This window comes from Leiobunum rupestre, chromosome 5 (assembly GCF_980474605.1).
Source record: "Leiobunum rupestre chromosome 5, qqLeiRupe1.1.hap1, whole genome shotgun sequence".
Taxonomy (NCBI): Eukaryota; Metazoa; Arthropoda; class Arachnida; order Opiliones; family Sclerosomatidae; genus Leiobunum; species Leiobunum rupestre.
In genome coordinates, this window is record NC_143388.1 from 25,317,485 (window position 1) to 25,337,574 (window position 20,090).

At 38.7% G+C, this 20,090-nt stretch overlaps 2 protein-coding genes across 3 annotated transcripts in view; one reads left to right on the forward strand and one right to left on the reverse strand.

The window, feature by feature from the left end:
* LOC149943950 (uncharacterized) overlaps nucleotides 1-12,547 on the forward strand; it is a 31,848-nt gene extending 19,301 nt beyond the window's left edge. Inside the window, exon 5 of the mRNA XM_090176250.1 lies at nucleotides 12,521-12,547. Within this exon, the coding sequence (XP_090032376.1) occupies nucleotides 12,521-12,547 (27 nt within the window). The remainder of the gene's footprint in view (nucleotides 1-12,520) is intronic.
* LOC149943949 (chitinase-3-like protein 1) overlaps nucleotides 1-20,090 on the reverse strand; it is a 66,169-nt gene that overhangs the window by 45,249 nt on the left and 830 nt on the right. The gene's annotated exons all lie outside the window — the stretch shown is intronic.

Genomic DNA, 20,090 nt, shown 5'->3' on the forward strand with positions numbered 1-20,090 from the left:
AAAAATCGTTTCAACGTGCTTATTATCCCGAAGTAGAAATTTTTGTATATAACCTTTCGTATTTTCGTGGCCGATGAGAGCCAAGCGGTACACTCTGTTTGAAAAGTCTTCGACAGCTGACATTTTTGCCCTCTTTTTAATTCTGCTAGAAAACTATAATAGATAGATTGATAAAACCAATTGCAACTTTTATTTATTTTCTAATATCTTTCGTTATTTATCGGTTTCGTCCGCCAAAAATTAATAGTTTGGCGGGAACCGTCAAAACTCATTTTTGACAACTTTTTAAATATTGGTTCTACGGCACTGACTCGCGCGTTTTTGAATTCACGGTGGTCGGTTCATATTTAGAAAGTGGAAAAATTATCCCTCTACAATCAACGGTTGAGAAGTTATCGCGTTTCCAAATTTTCGTCGAAACTAGGAAACACCTAAAATGCATCAAGCGATTATAAATAACGCAACTTCGACGAAAATTTGGAAACGTGATAACTTCTCAACCGTTGATTGTAGAGGGATAATGTTTCCACTTTCTAAATATGAACCGACCACTGTGAATTCAAAAACGCGCGAGTCAGTGCCGTAGAACCAATATTTAAAAAGGTGTCAAAAATGAGTTTTGACGGTTCCCGCCAAACTATTAATTTTTGGCGGACGAAACCGATAAATAACGAAAGATATTGAAAAATAAATAAAAGTTGCAACTGGTTTCATCGTTCTATCTATTATAGTTTTCTAGCAGAATTAAAAAGGAGGCCAAAAATTTCAGCTGTCGAAGACTTTTCAAACAGAGTGTACAACTTACCGGGGCCCGTGCACCCATGGGGCCCCAAATGTCTAGTTAATAAAAAAGTACCTTTATCTTACATTTCTTCTCTAAAAATAGTTTATGTTCGGGTATAACAGCTTTTTCGGTTAATAATTGTTTCACGGCGGGCAAGGAATTAGTGTTTCACGGCGGGCAAGGAATTAGTGTTTCACGGCGGGCAAGGAATTAGTGTTTCACGGCGGGCAAGGAATTAGTGTTTCACGGCGGGCAAGGAATTAGTGTTTCACGGCGGGCAAGGAATTAGTGTTTCACGGCGGGCAAGGAATTAGTGTTTCACGGCGGGCAAGGAATTAGTGTTTCACGGCGGGCAAGGAATTAGTGTTTCACGGCGGGCAAGGAATTAGTGTTTCACGGCGGGCAAGGAATTAGTGTTTCACGGCGGGCAAGGAATTAGTGTTTCACGGCGGGCAAGGAATTAGTGTTTCACGGCGGGCAAGGAATTAGTGTTTCACGGCGGGCAAGGAATTAGTGTTTCACGGCGGGCAAGGAATTAGTGTTTCACGGCGGGCAAGGAATTAGTGTTTCACGGCGGGCAAGGAATTAGTGTTTCACGGCGGGCAAGGAATTAGTGTTTCACGGCGGGCAAGGAATTAGTGTTTCACGGCGGGCAAGGAATTAGTGTTTCACGGCGGGCAAGGAATTAGTGTTTCACGGCGGGCAAGGAATTAGTGTTTCACGGCGGGCAAGGAATTAGTGTTTCACGGCGGGCAAGGAATTAGTGTTTCACGGCGGGCAAGGAATTAGTGTTTCACGGCGGGCAAGGAATTAGTGTTTCACGGCGGGCAAGGAATTAGTGTTTCACGGCGGGCAAGGAATTAGTGTTTCACGGCGGGCAAGGAATTAGTGTTTCACGGCGGGCAAGGAATTAGTGTTTCACGGCGGGCAAGGAATTAGTGTTTCACGGCGGGCAAGGAATTAGTGTTTCACGGCGGGCAAGGAATTAGTGTTTCACGGCGGGCAAGGAATTAGTGTTTCACGGCGGGCAAGGAATTAGTGTTTCACGGCGGGCAAGGAATTAGTGTTTCACGGCGGGCAAGGAATTAGTGTTTCACGGCGGGCAAGGAATTAGTGTTTCACGGCGGGCAAGGAATTAGTGTTTCACGGCGGGCAAGGAATTAGTGTTTCACGTGTGGGGGGCAATTAGTGTTTCACGTGTGGGGGGCAATTAGTGTTTCACGTGTGGGGGCAATTAGTGTTTCACGTGTGGGGGGCAATTAGTGTTTCACGTGTGGGGGGCAATTAGTGTTTCACGTGTGGGGGGCAATTAGTGTTTCACGTGTGGGGGGCAATTAGTGTTTCACGTGTGGGGGGCAATTAGTGTTTCACGTGTGGGGGGCAATTAGTGTTTCACGTGTGGGGGGCATTTGGTGTTTCACGTGTGGGGGGCATTTGGTGTTTCACGTGTGGGGGGCCATTGGTGTTTCACGTGTGGGGGGCCATTGGTGTTTCACGTGTGGGGGGCCATTGGTGTTTCACGTGTGGGGGGGCATTGGTGTTTCACGTGTGGGGGGCCATTGGTGTTTCACGTGTGGGGGGCCATTGGTGTTTCACGTGTGGGGGGCCATTGGTGTTTCACGTGTGGGGGGCCATTGGTGTTTCACGTGTGGGGGGCCATTGGTGTTTCACGTGTGGGGGGCCATTGGTGTTTCACGTGTGGGGGGCCATTGGTGTTTCACGTGTGGGGGGCCATTGGTGTTTCACGTGTGGGGGGCCATTGGTGTTTCACGTGTGGGGGGCCATTGGTGTTTCACGTGTGGGGGGCAATTGGTGTTTCACGTGTGGGGGGCAATTGGTGTTTCACGTGTGAGGGGCAATTGGTGTTTCACGTGTGGGGGGCAATTGGTGTTTCACGTGTGGGGGGCAATTGGTGTTTCACGTGTGGGGGGCAATTGGTGTTTCACGTGTGGGGGGCAATTGGTGTTTCACGTGTGGGGGGCAATTGGTGTTTCACGTGTGGGGGGCAATTGGTGTTTCACGTGTGGGGGGCAATTGGTGTTTCACGTGTGGGGGGCAATTGGTGTTTCACGTGTGGGGGGCAATTGGTGTTTCACGTGTGGGGGGCAATTAGTGTTTCACGTGTGGGGGGCAATTGGTGTTTCACGTGTGGGGGGCAATTGGTGTTTCACGTGTGGGGGCAATTGGTGTTTCACGTGTGGGGGGCAATTGGTGTTTCACGTGTGGGGGGCAATTGGTGTTTCACGTGTGGGGGGCAATTGGTGTTTCACGTGTGGGGGGCATTTGGTGTTTCACGTGTGGGGGGGGGCATTTGGTGTTTCACGTGTGGGGGGGCATTTGGTGTTTCACGTGTGGGGGGCATTTGGTGTTTCACGTGTGGGGGGGCATTTGGTGTTTCACGTGTGGGGGGGCATTTGGTGTTTCACGTGTGGGGGGGCATTTGGTGTTTCACGTGTGGGGGGGCATTTGGTGTTTCACGTGTGGGGGGCATTTGGTGTTTCACGTGTGGAGGGGGGCATTTGGTGTTTCACGTGTGGGGGGGGGCATTTGGTGTTTCACGTGTGGGGGGGGGGCATTTGGTGTTTCACGTGTGGGGGGCAATTGGTGTTTCACGTGTGGGGGGCCATTGGTGTTTCACGTGTGGGGGGCCATTGGTGTTTCACGTGTGGGGGGCCATTGGTGTTTCACGTGTGGGGGGCCATTGGTGTTTCACGTGTGGGGGGCAATTGGTGTTTCACGTGTGGGGGGCAATTGGTGTTTGACGCGGTGGGGGCCCCCGGAATTATTGCTCCACGCGGAGGGGGGCGCCCGGAATTATTGCTTCACGCGGATCTAAAATACAATTTTTTATTCCCACATTTGAGACAAACAAGTCTAATCGAGGGCAATACATCGTCGATATTAAATAGCCATACGCATTACGAGCTAGCACAACCATCACGAACGTCCGCTAGAAACGAAAACAATCTTTTTCTAAATCCGGCCTCTAAACATATCACCGCTTCGGTGTGATTTGGACGTGAAAAATTACCTCTCCAGCGAATTCCGTATCTGGCGAGGAAGTATTTAGGGTAAAGATCGGGACCTCGACAACGAAAAAGAACAAACGAAAAGGGGACATTAGAAATATGGATGTCGGCGAAATGGTCCCCCTCCGCCCAGCCCGTTCTGGACATCCGCAGAGCCGGAGACATCCTTCACTCGAAGACTTCCTTCACCCTCGCCCCATTCTTTCTGTTTCGAGAAAGCGTTCTGGCCGTCCAAATCTACATTAAATTGGAAAAATCTTCTCGGAAAAGAACCCTCCACTCGTTTCCAGTTTAAGAGCCACCGCCGACGTCGTCGATAATCCGATATATCGATTTGAACGAGCAAGCGGGGACAAACCATAATGGGCAGTTTCACATGCTGCCTTTTTTTTGGAGGTGCAACCGTTGAGTTGGAAATATAGTACTTCTAGAGGCCCAATTTGTATTTAATGGCTGGGAGCACTTTCTTGAAATCACGTACGAGCCGAAACAGCTATCATTAGTCGGTGGCGTCATCTACCGCTAGCCAGCGATGATAATAATTTAAGCCAGTGGCGCTATCTACCACTAGCGTGAACATAGTATAAGCAGACGATATTTAAAAATATATATTTTCTTTGAAAGATAAATGTTAGATATTGAGCGAGAAGTACACTAAATTAAAAGCAGCCACCGATTAGATGTCGCCACTAACAACTTTTAATTCTAGGGGGTTAAGCTATTTCCACCAATGGGACGCGCGTCAAAACTAAAATGTGTGACTCACCGTTACACGCGCTAGGAAAAACCATGGCTAAAGCAACGTGCAAACATCCCTAACTTAGTATTTGCGTCGTCACGGAAACCTAGTGTTAGGCCCAACGTGTATTTTGCGTCGACACGGAAACCTAGTGTTAGGCCCAACGTGTATTTTGCGTCGACACGGAAACCTAGTGTTAGGCCTAACGTAGTATTTTGCGTCGACACGGAAACCTAGTGTTAGGCCTAACGTAGTATTTTGCGTCGACACGGAAACCTAGTGTTAGGCCCAACGTGTATTTTGCGTCGACACGGAAACCTAGTGTTAGGCCTAACGTAGTATTTTGCGTCGACACGGACTAGGGCGTAGCGAAGGGTTTAAGTTCTAATTTCGCAAAACTTAATGAAATAAGTTTGTAACTTATGGTCTAGCTAATTTCAACTACTTACTACGACTCCTACCGGGTCCCGCTACATTCTGGACGTGGTCATTTGGAATTTCAGCAACATCTTGTCCCTAAACTTGGTTTACAATATTCAACGATTTTCGACGTTTAGTGGCCTCAAATGCTGATGCTCCAACAATCTTAATATTAACCTTTATCGATTATGATATTTTAATTCATGAGAATGTTTATAGCCGTTGTTAATAATTGCTTTGCATGTTATGTTATACATTCCACTTTATAACGATAACCACTTAGATTAAACATACGACTAGTTCCGTCTGTTCCGGTGATTGTCATTGGAACTAGTACTTAGTAGCTAGCATAATTGTCTAGTAACTGTCGAAACCCCTAACAAAAATATAAAAACTATCGCAATTTTAATTTAAGTATTATGGTCCAAAAATACATTTGTAACATTGTGTACCCTACTTCACCCAATTGTATTTTAGGGCCACGGCCAACTTCGATCGCACGTACCGTGCTTTAGCGACCCCGTCAATCGCCTGAATTTAAAGTGTGTATATTTTCCCGCCAGGGTTTCGTAACTACCAATATATAAATTTAACGTTAGTCACCATTGAGTTGGGAATATTAATCTAGAGGTCCAATCAAAACGTCGGAAGTTTTTAAAAAATAAGAATATGGCCGTCTGCTCCCAAATGACGAGAAAACTTTATCATTCTACCCGTGGCGCCGTCTATCTGTCAATGGTTCGTTCAAATAAGACTCGTTTTCCGGCAAAAATATTTTTTTTTTTCAAAAATAATGGATGGCGCTACGGGTCATATGATAACGTTTTCGTCATTTTAGAGGAGACGGCAAAAAAACTTGTTACGCGGGGAGCAGATTTGAGTGGATCTCTAGATTAATATTCCCAACTCAATGTTAATCACAAAGAAAAAATCCACAAAAAACTTTTTTTTAATTTTAAAAACATTTAATTGAACCGAATGTAGGTTAATAATTAAATAATAGTATTATATTTTTTTGAATATACTGATTTTTAACGGTGTTTATAAATTATAAAAAAGTGAAAAAGAAGCCAAGAACTTACTCAAGATACTGACAGCTTGGACGAATAATTATTCGACTCGGTTGCACAATTTGCATCGCCCGTCAGCGCTCCTACCGAGAGAATTGCTAAATATTTCTATACAAATACAAAACACGTGCGTACAACTGTCAGATGACCCGCATTCCGTCGTCTGCTCCGCGGTTTTTAATAGAAGTGAGGCTTTTGGAATTTTAATAGGCTTTAGACTATTCAGTAGTAATTGTATTGGAATAAAAATGAAAGGGTAATGATTTAATTAATTTAAATGGGAAGTTCGCTTTCATGTTTTTGCATATATAGTTTGTGTGAAAGTTTAAATAGATTATAAATTTAAAAATGCCTTGTCAAAATGGAAATTAAGGTGTAAGCTTTGACGAGAGTGACGAGCTAACAAAGCTTGTCCTAATGTCGTCCGCTAATATTGGGCAACAAGCGCGCCATTCGGTTTGGGGCCCGGTAAAGCAGTAATTACGCGTCCAAGCAAAGATAATTTTAAACTCGTACCCTAGATTCGAAATCACTCTCTCGCGCGTTTCCGATAGCGTTTACCCACTTCCCGCTGGAACTCAGAAAAAATTCGCTCCATGGTTTGCGCCTTACCGCAACCGATGGAGCCCGATTTTTCCGAAGTCACGTGCCGGAAAAGGGTAAACGCTTCGTAACAAAATCGTCAATGGGAAAGCTCCCAGTATTCGAATCTAGGGTACGAGTTTAAATTATCTTTGGTCCAAGCTAACAGTAACATATACATACATAAATAAAACTAAAAGTCAAAAGAAGGTTCACTATAACTTCAGGGTAAATATATTATTTTAACATTTTTTATTAAATAATATTAAGTTAAAATATATTATAAGCGCATTAAATTATAATTTTAGGTTTCAACAAGTTTCAAGCTTTCGTCTTTTTAAACCTAGAATAATTTTGAATATTTAGTAAGGGCCGGTTTGTAATTTTACCTGACTGAAAATGTTTTCCATAATAAAGGTACAAACCTGAACAGTCTTTTGATACAAAACCATCCAGACAAATCAAATGTTTTTTAACCATAAACTTTGAAGGCTTTCTTCGCTAGGAAACTCGTGAAAAGATAGGTCTTTCCAATTTACGTGGTTTGATGTACAATATGGTACGCAACACGAAGGCATTGTGATGAATATTTCTATCTTTTACCTATTTAGTTCCAAAGCATCTTTTAGTTTTAAGATTATTACTCTTAAAACTAATTAGATATGCGGAAAATACTACCTAAGAACGGTTATAAACTCGTAAAGATTTATTATTACTAAAGATTTATTATTACTAAAGATTTATTATTACTAAAGATTTATTATTACTAAAGATTTATTATTACTAAAGATTTATTATTACTAAAGATTTATTATTACTAAAGATTTATTATTACTAAAGATTTATTATTACTAAAGATTTATTATTACTAAAGATTTATTATTACTAAAGATTTATTATTACTAAAGATTTATTATTACTAAAGATTTATTATTACTAAAGATTTATTATTACTAAAGATTTATTATTACTAAAGATTTATTATTACTAAAGATTTATTATTACTAAAGATTTATTATTACTAAAGATTTATTATTACTAAAGATTTATTATTACTAAAGATTTATTATTACTAAAGATTTATTATTACTAAAGATTTATTATTACTAAAGATTTATTATTACTAAAGATTTATTATTACTAAAGATTTATTATTACTAAAGATTTATTATTACTAAAGATTTATTATAAATAAAGATTTATTATAAATAAAGATTTATTATAAATAAAGATTTATTATAAATAAAGATTTATTATAAATAAAGATTTATTATAAATAAAGATTTATTATAAATAAAGATTTTTTATAAATAAAGATTTATTATAAATAAAGATTTATTATAAATAAAGATTTATTATATATAAAGATTTATTATATATAAAGATTTATTATATATAAAGATGTATTATATATAAAGATTTATTATATATAAAGATTTATTATATATAAAGATTTATTATATATAAAGTTAAGTTTAAGAGATACATTATTTACACATAAAAACTCTCTAAACACCTCTAGACCCTTCAAAACTATGTGTTCTAATAGTTGGCGTAAAAAACGCGTCTCTTTTTCTTCATTTAATTTATATTAGGTTATATATTTTTAACTATGAATTATACATAAATATATTGAGAAAAGATAGTTCAACCATGGATTAAAAAAACTAGTTTTTTTAAATCTATGGTTCAACCATGGGCCATTAAAGATATTCATCCAGGACAGAGAGTCATGTCCTGCTTTTATTAGTCCATGGTTCAACTTACTAAAAAAAATTTTTTCTAAAAAAGGAAGTGGAAAACCGATGAAAAAACATTTTTCCGCGATTTCGCTTGTATTCCCCGTATTTGGCGATAGAAGGTTTTTGCGGTACGTATCGCCCCTAGCGGGATTATTCACACACGCAAATTAACATTAGATACGAGGCGATTGATGGTGCCGGCGTGCCGCTAAAGCGCGGTACGCGCAATTCAAAGTTGGCCGTGTTAGGGCAAACCCGCGGGGCGGCGGCCGGCAGATGCCGCACCCGCAGATGGGAAAATAACCGTAACTTGCTGACACAGGCCTAATAATTCAACTTAAAACCAATTTTGATTGAAAACTATAAAAGTTCGCAAAATTTCAAACTACGTACCTGATTTTCTCAAAAGTAAAATTCCCGTAATTTCGCCGTGAATTACGATTGGCGAATAAGAATTATCGGCACTAGAGAAATAAAACCGCTTATAATTTATAAATGATGTCACCAAACACAAGCTTCGTTGGTATTTTACGCTAAACCAAAAGGTGTTTCTATAAAATGTATATGTATAATATGTTTTTTCTACGTCACTAGCTATACACTTTTTTCACGGTCTTTTTGTAACAACGGCTGACGAAGGACCGCGGTCCGAAAGCTACCGATAATAAATTTTATTTTATTTTATTAACCTCCATGTAGTAGCAGAACTTTTATTAAATTTTAATTTAAGTTATATCGACCATGGAACGAAATTTTAGTATTTATATAATGACTAGGTTTGCCTTGAGTATTGACGGATTTTGAAATGACGTTTTAGCGCGCGACACTACAGGTACATGTCTTGGGCACACAGCCTTCTTTGCGTGCTTTTTTGACCATAACATGTAGATGCATTTTCACGCGCAAAATGAATTTTAAAAGCCGTCAATTTTGGCTTCATTGGGTAGCAAGGTGAATCTGGTAAGCGATCAACCGGAAATATTTCATTCATCGAACCCCCTTTTGCCAATAGACTAGTATCGCTCTGTAGTTTTGGGCTAAGGCCGCCATTTTGAGGGCAGTTTCTTATCTATAGGAATAAACAAGGGTGACGTCGACATACGTCACGCCGATATCACTCTATTGATAGTATCTTTTATTGAAACACATATTCGAAATTGCCCCCGACTAGACTTTACCAAAAAGTGGGATATTATCTCCGAACTAAAATTTTAACCTTTCTAAGATCGCAATTGACTATATTAACAATTTTAATTTTTGACATCAATTTGTAAAAATCCTAATTAACTTTTGTTATTCGCGACCGAAACGAAACTAGGTGTTGTCTAGCATCTGCTACAGACAAATTACAAACTCACAAGAACGTTTTTTTCTTAAAAAAACACTTATCAAAATATAAGCAAACGATGCAAAAATTATATTAAAATGCAAGCCAAATTTACGAAAAACGACTAGGAAAAACTAATAACGTCTTCTTTAGCCGCTACCTATCTAGGTTTCAATGGCGAACCAAAGGGGGCGTAGCGATTTTCGACGGCGACAGCAAGTGGGTCAATTCTAATAGCTTCCACCCAGTTTCGTTTAAACAGGAAAGGTCAAAAGACCGAGCGAGCCTTGACAGATTTGGACATTTTTTAGGTAAAACCCTTGACAGCGGGAGAAGCAACGGTCGCGCGTGGCTCCAGGTCGCCAGAAACCCGGCCGACTATTTTACGCCATGATATTGTCAATCAGTTTGGTGCCGCCCCATTTTCTTTCTCGCCGCAAAGGCCTAGAAGATCTCTCAGTTAGATTGCCCGCCTTCCCTAAAAACCAACTCAATTTGCCGCTGTATTCCGTGATATTACGCGCATTTATCAGCCCCTGCAGCGGGTGCTTCCATTACACCAATTTACTACGAAAGGATGTATCCATTACGGCCGAGGTTTAGCGTTATTTATATTTCCGGATTGGAAACTATTAATTACTGGGTTATTTCTTCGACATCAATAGACGCATTCACATATTGCGTACAGGGAAATATGCAAAAAGGGGCGAAATCCACCCAAGGTACCTTCCTATTTAATAATGTTTGAGGTAGATGGCGACACTATAAAGTTTAAGAAAAATAAACTTTTTTAAAAAGTTATTAATTAATTACTAAATTATAGAACTTTAAATTCTTATTAAAAATATATAATTTTTGTAATTTAAATTAACCATTAATTTTTATGGCACTATAATACGATTTTAAACTATCCAATCAGGGAAGAGAATTTGCTATTTTAAATCTCGACAAAAACGTTCTACACTAAAAACTGAAAACTTTCAACCAATCGTTGTAAATAAAAATTATGACGTCATGCTGCTATCAGAGCGCCATCTACTAACAAATAACGCCATCACCACGTTACCTCTGATGAATATTACCCCTTTAAAGTCGTCTTTTCCCTTAAAAATTGTAAATCTATCAATTGGGCAAATAAACTACAGGACACGCTCTTGGTTCTTGTAGCACCACGAAAGCCTACGATGTCCGTTATTGGAAAGATATCGACCCAAATAAAGACATTAGGCTTAACGTCGTTCGCTTTTCAAAAAACCCATTCTTAAAATTCGTTAACGTTTTCTACCCTAATATCTTTAGCTCATCATTTGGGTGGCAACGTTAACGCATTTTAAAAATGGGTTTTTAGAAAAGCGAACGACGTTAAGCCTAATGTATTTAGCAGGCCCGTCTTAAGACTTTTTGGGGCCGTGGGCTAAATTATTTTTTAAGACCTTTGTGATCCCCAACGGTAAGCCTTTGTATGTCCGTTGTCTAAATTCAACTACACAATAATCAAACCAAAACTTTTCAAAAGTATAAGATAAGACTACTGAAAATAAGATTTTTACTGACAGTGACTCGCTGCCTTGCTCGCTGTTAGGTTTTAGAAATTGTAGGTATGATACGCGATGTGGCGATGAGTGAAATTACTTTAGACGTAACTAAAAGATACATAATATTAAATGAGCATAAATAATATTTACCAACTAAATCCTTATCCCTAGCCGGGGCCCCACAACTGGCTGGGGGCCCTGGGCTGTAGCCCATTTAGCCCATTCCTTAAGACGGCCCTGGTATTTAGCACGTCATCGAACATTCCCCAGTAGCAAAATTTAGTCGGGCCAACGTCAACAGAAATTAGTCGGCCGACTTAGTCGGGTCTGAGTCGGCCCACTTAGTCGGATCAAAGTCGGTAGGCTTGGTCAAATCGTAGTCGGCTACCCAGTCGAAATGTCACCGACGCCCGACTGCACTTTTTTGGGTCGGTCGTGAGTCGCTTCGTCGGGGTCGGCCCAACTTATTTCTGAACTGATGGCCCACCGTTATAAAGACTATCCTGCCAATCTTTATTATGCTTGCATATAAGTCGGCCCAACTTATTTCTGAACTGATGGCCCACCGTTATAAAGACTATCCTGCCAATCTTTATTATTATGCTTGCATATAAGTCGGCCCAACTATTATTAGGTTATGTCGCCGACCAATATATGGCGATTGCAGATCAGTCGGCCCTAATATTTTTCAGTCATGTAGCCGACCATTATTTGACCATTGAAGATCAGTGGGCCTATCCTATAACCGACCAAAATTGTTTTATTACCGACCCCTATAAAGTTAGTCTCCCAGCTGTATTTCGAGGGTTCGAAATACATGATAACTACGAAAGTACCATATTTCAAATATGTGTCAAACTAGTGTATTTATTTAAACAATAATTCTTCAATATGTTTTAACAAAAGTATGATTGCTAAAGAAAAGTTACAAAAACTTTGTTACCACAAATACTGTTTAGTAAGAAAAGTCATTTCAAATGTATAAAAAGTCAGCCGAACAGATAAAAAAATATTATACATTTGATTATCAAATACTTATTCAGGGTTCGTACAACATTTGGAAAATTAATTTCCCTGATATTTCCAGGTTTTCTCCTGGAAATTTCCCTGATATTTCCAGGTGCTAAAGCACCGTATGTTTTCGTTTAATCGAAAAAATATGTATAATTATTGAGGCGCTTCCAGACTCAAACGAATTTCCCTGATATATCCAGGTTTTCGTTAAATATTTAAAATTTCCCTGATATCCTCCTGATTCTTTTGGAAATAATCTGTTTCACTGATATTTCCAGGTTTGTATGAACCCTGTTATTGACTAATGGCTGCATTTAAATTATTCAATAAGGCAATATCACAATGTTCAAAATAAGTAATTAATAAAAACATTAAAAAAGGTAACCGAGTGGATATTAATACAGTATGTCTATTCCGTTATCGAATACTTCTTATTTCTAGGTAGGTATATTTCAAGGCTGAAGCACTAAAACTGTATCATTCTATCAACAATGTTTTTCATATATCACAGTTCAAGTTTTGACTCGGAAAGTTATCTGAATAGATAACAAAAACCTACAGCTTTCCATCACACATTTTAAATTTATCCAAATTATTTTAGTTTTGAATACTATAGCCATTTAAGGTCAAACTTTGGATACTTAAAAAAAAATAAATTAAATTATAATAAATTATTCGAAAACATCCAAACAATTTTATATGAGATGAATATCACAACAAGTAGTATAAAACTTTTATACCCGTAAATTAACAAATTTTAATACCGAAATAATTTTTCCCTTTAATGAAAAAAAGCTCGGAATTGATACCATAACAATTTCTTGGGTACCTACAACTTTAAAAGATAATGATATTTTATACATCCAAGATTGTTTATACAAAACCATTACAAAGGCCAAAATAACTACTTAACCAGTGTATACATCTACTATATTTGAAGCTAAAGGAATCTCTTTTGTCCGGTTCTTCGTTGGCATCAACAGTGTTTAAACCATGGGATTTTAGACGACCTCCTTCTCTATCTTTTGAATGTTTAAAGCACACATTTTCATGGAAGATTCTAAATCCATTTCTATGACAACTTTTAAATTGGTTGACACTTTAACAGCATCTGGAAATACACAGAAATTATTAAGTTGAATTGATTTAAGTGTAATTTATTCATGCCACTTAATGCATCCTTCAGCTTAGGGTCTTTAAATCAAGCTTTTTATTCACGCAATATCATCACCATCTTCTAACCTAATTTTTTCTGCAAATTCTAACCTCTCATCTTCTATGCCCTCTAACTTATCATCATTTACACCTTCTATACCACCATTGCCTACACCTTCCAGCCCCTCATTGCCTACACCTTTGTCATCTTCAACTCTTCTCAATTCGCTTTCTAATAAACCTATATTTTTATCTTTATACAGTACCACAACAGTATCAGAATCTATATCACTATCTAAATAAATGACAGTCATAATACTTTTAAGAAGGTTCTGTTTATATCTAAGCCTTTGCCTTTTAGAAACGTCCAACGAATGCTTGTAGTAATGAAGTTTGGTCTTTTACTTTTATCATCCATTTTATACTAGTACAAGGCTTAGGTAACCCGAGTAAAGCAGTTTTAAAAAGTAGGCTTAATAAACTTGTAACTTTCTAACAAAAATAAATTTCTAATCTTTGCGATAAACATATTTTACACCACAATAATTAATAAAAAAAAAATATTACATACCTTTAGGAATAGTATTAGGAATTTTATTTACGTTAAAAACTCAAAAAGAACGCAGATCTCTCTCTATATACCTCGTGGCTGGTAAAATAACGTAACAGCGCATTTTTATTACAGCCCAAAGACTGTCGCGAGAAGGATTATATAGTCTTTGCTACCGTTGTAGTTTTGGTTAGCAGGATTGCCAGTCGAGGTTCTCAGCTCAAAGAAAAATTGTACTGTTAGCTAAACCTAAAAATCAAACAGGTGACAAAAATAAATATTAAATAAGGGAAACTAATATTTATAACAAATAGCTAACACACTACAAATTATAGTAGAAGCAGAAATTGAAAAGAACTGGCAGCTCTACTACAGTTTTTTGTTACAAATTAAAGCGCTTCTTTAGGTTTTTACGGCTAAATAGGAAAATATTTGTCGGCCCGACGTTATTAATAGTTGGGCCAACCCTAAACTTCACATGCATCTCAAGAATGATGGGCAATGCCTTTTGTCGGATTTAAAATACTTTAAAACTTTAGAACAATCTTAAGTACCCAAAAAAAAATTGAGCTTATAACTAATTAAGGCCAATTTTGATAACAACTTTTATTCAAGGAAAAATGTTGAATAAATCCGCTAAAAATTAGGTCGGCCCGACTGCTACCGAAATCGAAGAAATAGAGATAGTTGGAAGTGAGTCGGTATGACGCCCAAAATAGGACTCGGACTCTCAACCGACTGTCCGACCCTAATCCGACCAAAAAACGGATTACGTGTGCTACTGGGGTTTTTACGTATGTGTTTTGTATTTGGGTGGAAAGGTACAAGTTTCTCTATGTAGGAGCGCTGGCGGGCGATGGAATTTTAAGAATGGGTTTTTTGAAAAGTGAACGAAGTTAAGCCTTAAGTCTTTAGTTTAATTTGATTCGCTTTTCACAAACGTGTAACTAAACGTATAAATCATTTAACTGAATCTGATCAGAAAAATTATAGCAGATCAGTTCAGTTGCTTGGGACAATGAATCAGATACAATTTGAGATGCCATTGCTGGGAGAGGGTAATAAAAAATTAAACTGATCTAACTTACTGTTTATATGGTAAAATGGAACAATAGCCCCGCCACCCCCTTTGGCCCCCTTTGGTCCCCTTTCTCGACCCCCCTTAAAGTACTTTTTAAGGAGATTCCAATGGTGCGAAAATTATTCTCCGCAAAGCATTATTTAAAAAGTTAATTAAAAATGCCCAAAGACCAAAGAGTATAAAAACTACGTAACCTAGAGATATAATGACGGCCGAAAGCAGTAAAGGAAGTTGTAGCAACCGGGGGGAAGGCACTCAGTGAATTTGCACTTCAAATTTCGGTACCGCAGCGCCACTACGGCAGTTTTAAGTGGCAATCATTTTGATTTAGTTCAACATTCTTGAAAATTCCTTAAGGACTTGGCTACCTTTAGGACTTGGCAAGGTTAGAAAACAAACGCCTTATTCTTCAATTTTTGAAAATAAACACCGAAACAACGAATCCACAAATTCTAACTAAAAAAATCACGAAACAGTAACCAATTACTGTCACTTTTTTGAATTGACAGATATTAGACAATTAAATATCCAAAATGCCAAATTTAGCACCTCCGCAACACCGTAACTGCCATTTTTCTCCGGTATTATTATTTATTGTACTAAAAACTGCCGTAGTGGCGCTGCGGTACCGAAATTTGAAGTGCCAATTCACTGAGTGCCTTTTCCCCCGGTTGCTACAACTTCCTTTACTGCTTTCGACCGTCATTATATCTCTAGGTTACGTAGTTTTTATACTCTTTGCAAAGACTATACCTTGGCGGCTGACGGCGCCGCGCACTCGTGTTGGATGAGGTAGGACTGATGACGTGGACGATTCTTTAAATTCCTAGATTTTAATACTTTTTGGATAACGTAGGACTGATGACGCAAAAGAAGAAGGCTGAAATGCAAAACAGTACTAACTTTTAAGGGTTGGGATTTTTCCCCGTATTTCAACGCATTTAATGCTTTTTTTAACCATACTATGGCATATTATATGTCTTCTGTGTGATGTTGACTTATACAACGTCGAGAATGTATTCTAAGTAATGGCGCCTGATGGCGCCGCGCACTCACTTCGCTCGAGCGCTGTGGGCGCGCGGCGCCTCCCCAACCCCATACTAAAAAAAGCTATGGGCCATCTATAACGCAACCTAGAGGACAGCACCAAGCCTGACGCATCAAGTATCGTCAACCCGATATTAATACAACTAACCTAATAATATAAATAACCTAACCTATTTTCCCCACCAAAACAACTAAAATTCGTTGAAATACCGCGATGTCCACATTTTTCTTTTTCGTCATCAGCCCCACGTTATCCAAAACGTATTAAAATCTAGGAATTTAAAGAATCGTCCTAGGGAATATTCACTGCAAAAGGCCAATGTTTAAAAATTCATATCTTTGTAAATATTAATTTCCGGCAAAAAGTTATTTAACATTAAAATAGACCCCTACTTGCCCTCTATCAAATATATATATATATATATGAAAAATCGGGTGGGGGCATGTATTCTACACTTTACCCAAAATTTCTGGCAAGTAACAATTATATATATATATCATATCTTTCTAAATAATAAATTGCGATTTAAACTTTTTGATTATGCCGATTAATGTTTTGGCGTCTATATCTCCTTAAGTTATAATTCCCGAAAAAACAAAAGAAAAACTCGAAAAATTTATAAAAATAAACGGAAGTTTGATTGAAGTTTACAAAAGAAAAAAAAACGAAATTTTTGAAAACGGAATGTTGAGTGAAGATGAAGAATTCCCTGATTCCTCGTTGTCGGAAATCTGCAGTCCTACTGGCTCCATGACCACTCCCAATCACTAAAGAAAGGCTGATTTTCGAGAGGGAAAAAACAGCGAGCTCTCTTCGCCGCGGAGTGAATTCTACGCCCCGAACCGTTCGGTTCGTAAATCTTTAAATTAGAATATCTTTAAAATTAATTATTTGCGGCTTATAATTTTTGCACCATTAGATTCCCCTTAATTAGTACGTTGGTATGGTGTAAAAAGTGGAAACTAGGTGGCGGGGCTATTGTTCAAAATAGCCGTTTATTTTCTGATATCTAAGAATTACGACCTGTATAGCTAGATCAGTTGGAAGAACCAGTCTAGCCTACCTCCGCCTACTCTTGCTTACCTAGTGTCCCTAATGACACAGGTTTATTACAACCAACCAAGAGCCGGACACAGTTAAGAAAATAACAGCCTACCTAGTATCCCTAATGACACATAATGACACAGTTTTATTACCACCAACCAAACGCGAGACACAGTTTATAAAATAACAGCCTACCTAATATCCCTAATGACACATAGTTTTATTACCACCAACCAAACGCGAGACACAGTTAATAAAATAACAGCCTACCTAGTATCCCTAATGGCCCAAAGGCTTAATACAACTAACCAAGAGCCGGACACCGTTAAGAAAATAACAGCCTACCTAGTATCCCTAATGGCCCAAAGGCTTAATACAACTAACCAAACGCGAGACACAGTTAATAAAATAACAGCCTACCTAGTATAACTAATGACACATAATGACACAGTTTTATTACCACCAACCAAACGCGAGACACAGTTAAGAAAATAACAGCCTACCTAGTATCCCTAATGGCCCAAAGGCTTAATACAACTAACTTAGAGCCGGACACCGTTAAGAAAATAACAGCCTACCTAGTATCCCTAATGGTCCAAAGGCTTAATACAACTAACCAAGAGCCGGACACAGTTAAGAAAATAACAGCCTACCTAGTATCGCTAATGACACATAATGACACATAGTTTTATTACCACCAACCAAACGCGAGACACAGTTAATAAAATAACAGCCTACCTAGTATCCCTAATGGCCCAAAGGCTTAATACAACTAACCAAGAGCCGGACACCGTTAAGAAAATAACAGCCTACCTAGTATCCCTAATGGTCCAAAGGCTTAATACAACTAACCAAGAGCCGGACACCGTTAAGAAAATAACAGCCTACCTAGTATCCCTAATGGTCCAAAGGCTTAATACAACTAACCAAGAGCCGGACACAGTTAAGAAAATAACAGCCTACCTAGTATCGCTAATGACACATAATGACACATAGTTTTATTACCACCAACCAAACGCGAGACACAGTTAATAAAATAACAGCCTACCTAGTATCCCTAATGGCCCAAAGGCTTAATACAACTAACCAAGAGCCGGACACCGTTAAGAAAATAACAGCCTACCTAGTATCCCTAATGGTCCAAAGGCTTAATACAACTAACCAAGAGCCGGACACAGTTAAGAAAATAACAGCCTACCTAGTATCGCTAATGACACATAATGACACATAGTTTTATTACCACCAACCAAACGCGAGACACAGTTAATAAAATAACAGCCTACCTAGTATCCCTAATGGCCCAAAGGCTTAATACAACTAACCAAGAGCCGGACACCGTTAAGAAAATAACAGCCTACCTAGTATCCCTAATGGCCCAAAGGCTTAATACAACTAACCAAACGCGAGACACAGTTAATAAAATAACAGCCTACCTAGTATAACTAATGACACATAATGACACAGTTTTATTACCACCAACCAAACGCGAGACACAGTTAAGAAAATAACAGCCTACCTAGTATCCCTAATGGCCCAAAGGCTTAATACAACTAACTTAGAGCCGGACACCGTTAAGAAAATAACAGCCTACCTAGTATCCCTAATGGTCCAAAGGCTTAATACAACTAACCAAGAGCCGGACACAGTTAAGAAAATAACAGCCTACCTAGTATCGCTAATGACCCATAATGACACATAGTTTTATTACCACCAACCAAACGCGAGACACAGTTAATAAAATAACAGCCTACCTAGTATCCCTAATGGCCCAAAGGCTTAATACAACTAACCAAGAGCCGGACACCGTTAAGAAAATAACAGCCTACCTAGTATCCCTAATGACACATAATGACACATAGTTTTATTACCACCAACCAAACGCGAGACACAGTTAATAAAATAACAGCCTACCTAGTATCCCTAATGGCCCAAAGGCTTAATACAACTAACCAAGAGCCGGACACCGTTAAGAAAATAACAGCCTACCTAGTATCCCTAATGGTCCAAAGGCTTAATACAACTAACCAAGAGCCGGACACCGTTAAGAAAATAACAGCCTACCTAGTATCCCTAATGGTCCAAAGGCTTAATACAACTAACCAAGAGCCGGACACAGTTAAGAAAATAACAGCCTACCTAGTATCGCTAATGACACATAATGACACATAGTTTTATTACCACCAACCAAACGCGAGACACAGTTAATAAAATAACAGCCTACCTAGTATCCCTAATGGCCCAAAGGCTTAATACAACTAACCAAGAGCCGGACACCGTTAAGAAAATAACAGCCTACCTAGTATCCCTAATGGTCCAAAGGCTTAATACAACTAACCAAGAGCCGGACACAGTTAAGAAAATAACAGCCTACCTAGTATCGCTAATGACACATAATGACACATAGTTTTATTACCACCAACCAAACGCGAGACACAGTTAATAAAATAACAGCCTACCTAGTATCCCTAATGGCCCAAAGGCTTAATACAACTAACCAAGAGCCGGACACCGTTAAGAAAATAACAGCCTACCTAGTATCCCTAATGGCCCAAAGGCTTAATACAACTAACCAAACGCGAGACACAGTTAATAAAATAACAGCCTACCTAGTATAACTAATGACACATAATGACACAGTTTTATTACCACCAACCAAACGCGAGACACAGTTAAGAAAATAACAGCCTACCTAGTATCCCTAATGGCCCAAAGGCTTAATACAACTAACTTAGAGCCGGACACCGTTAAGAAAATAACAGCCTACCTAGTATCCCTAATGGTCCAAAGGCTTAATACAACTAACCAAGAGCCGGACACAGTTAAGAAAATAACAGCCTACCTAGTATCGCTAATGACACATAATGACACATAGTTTTATTACCACCAACCAAACGCGAGACACAGTTAATAAAATAACAGCCTACCTAGTATCCCTAATGGCCCAAAGGCTTAATACAACTAACCAAGAGC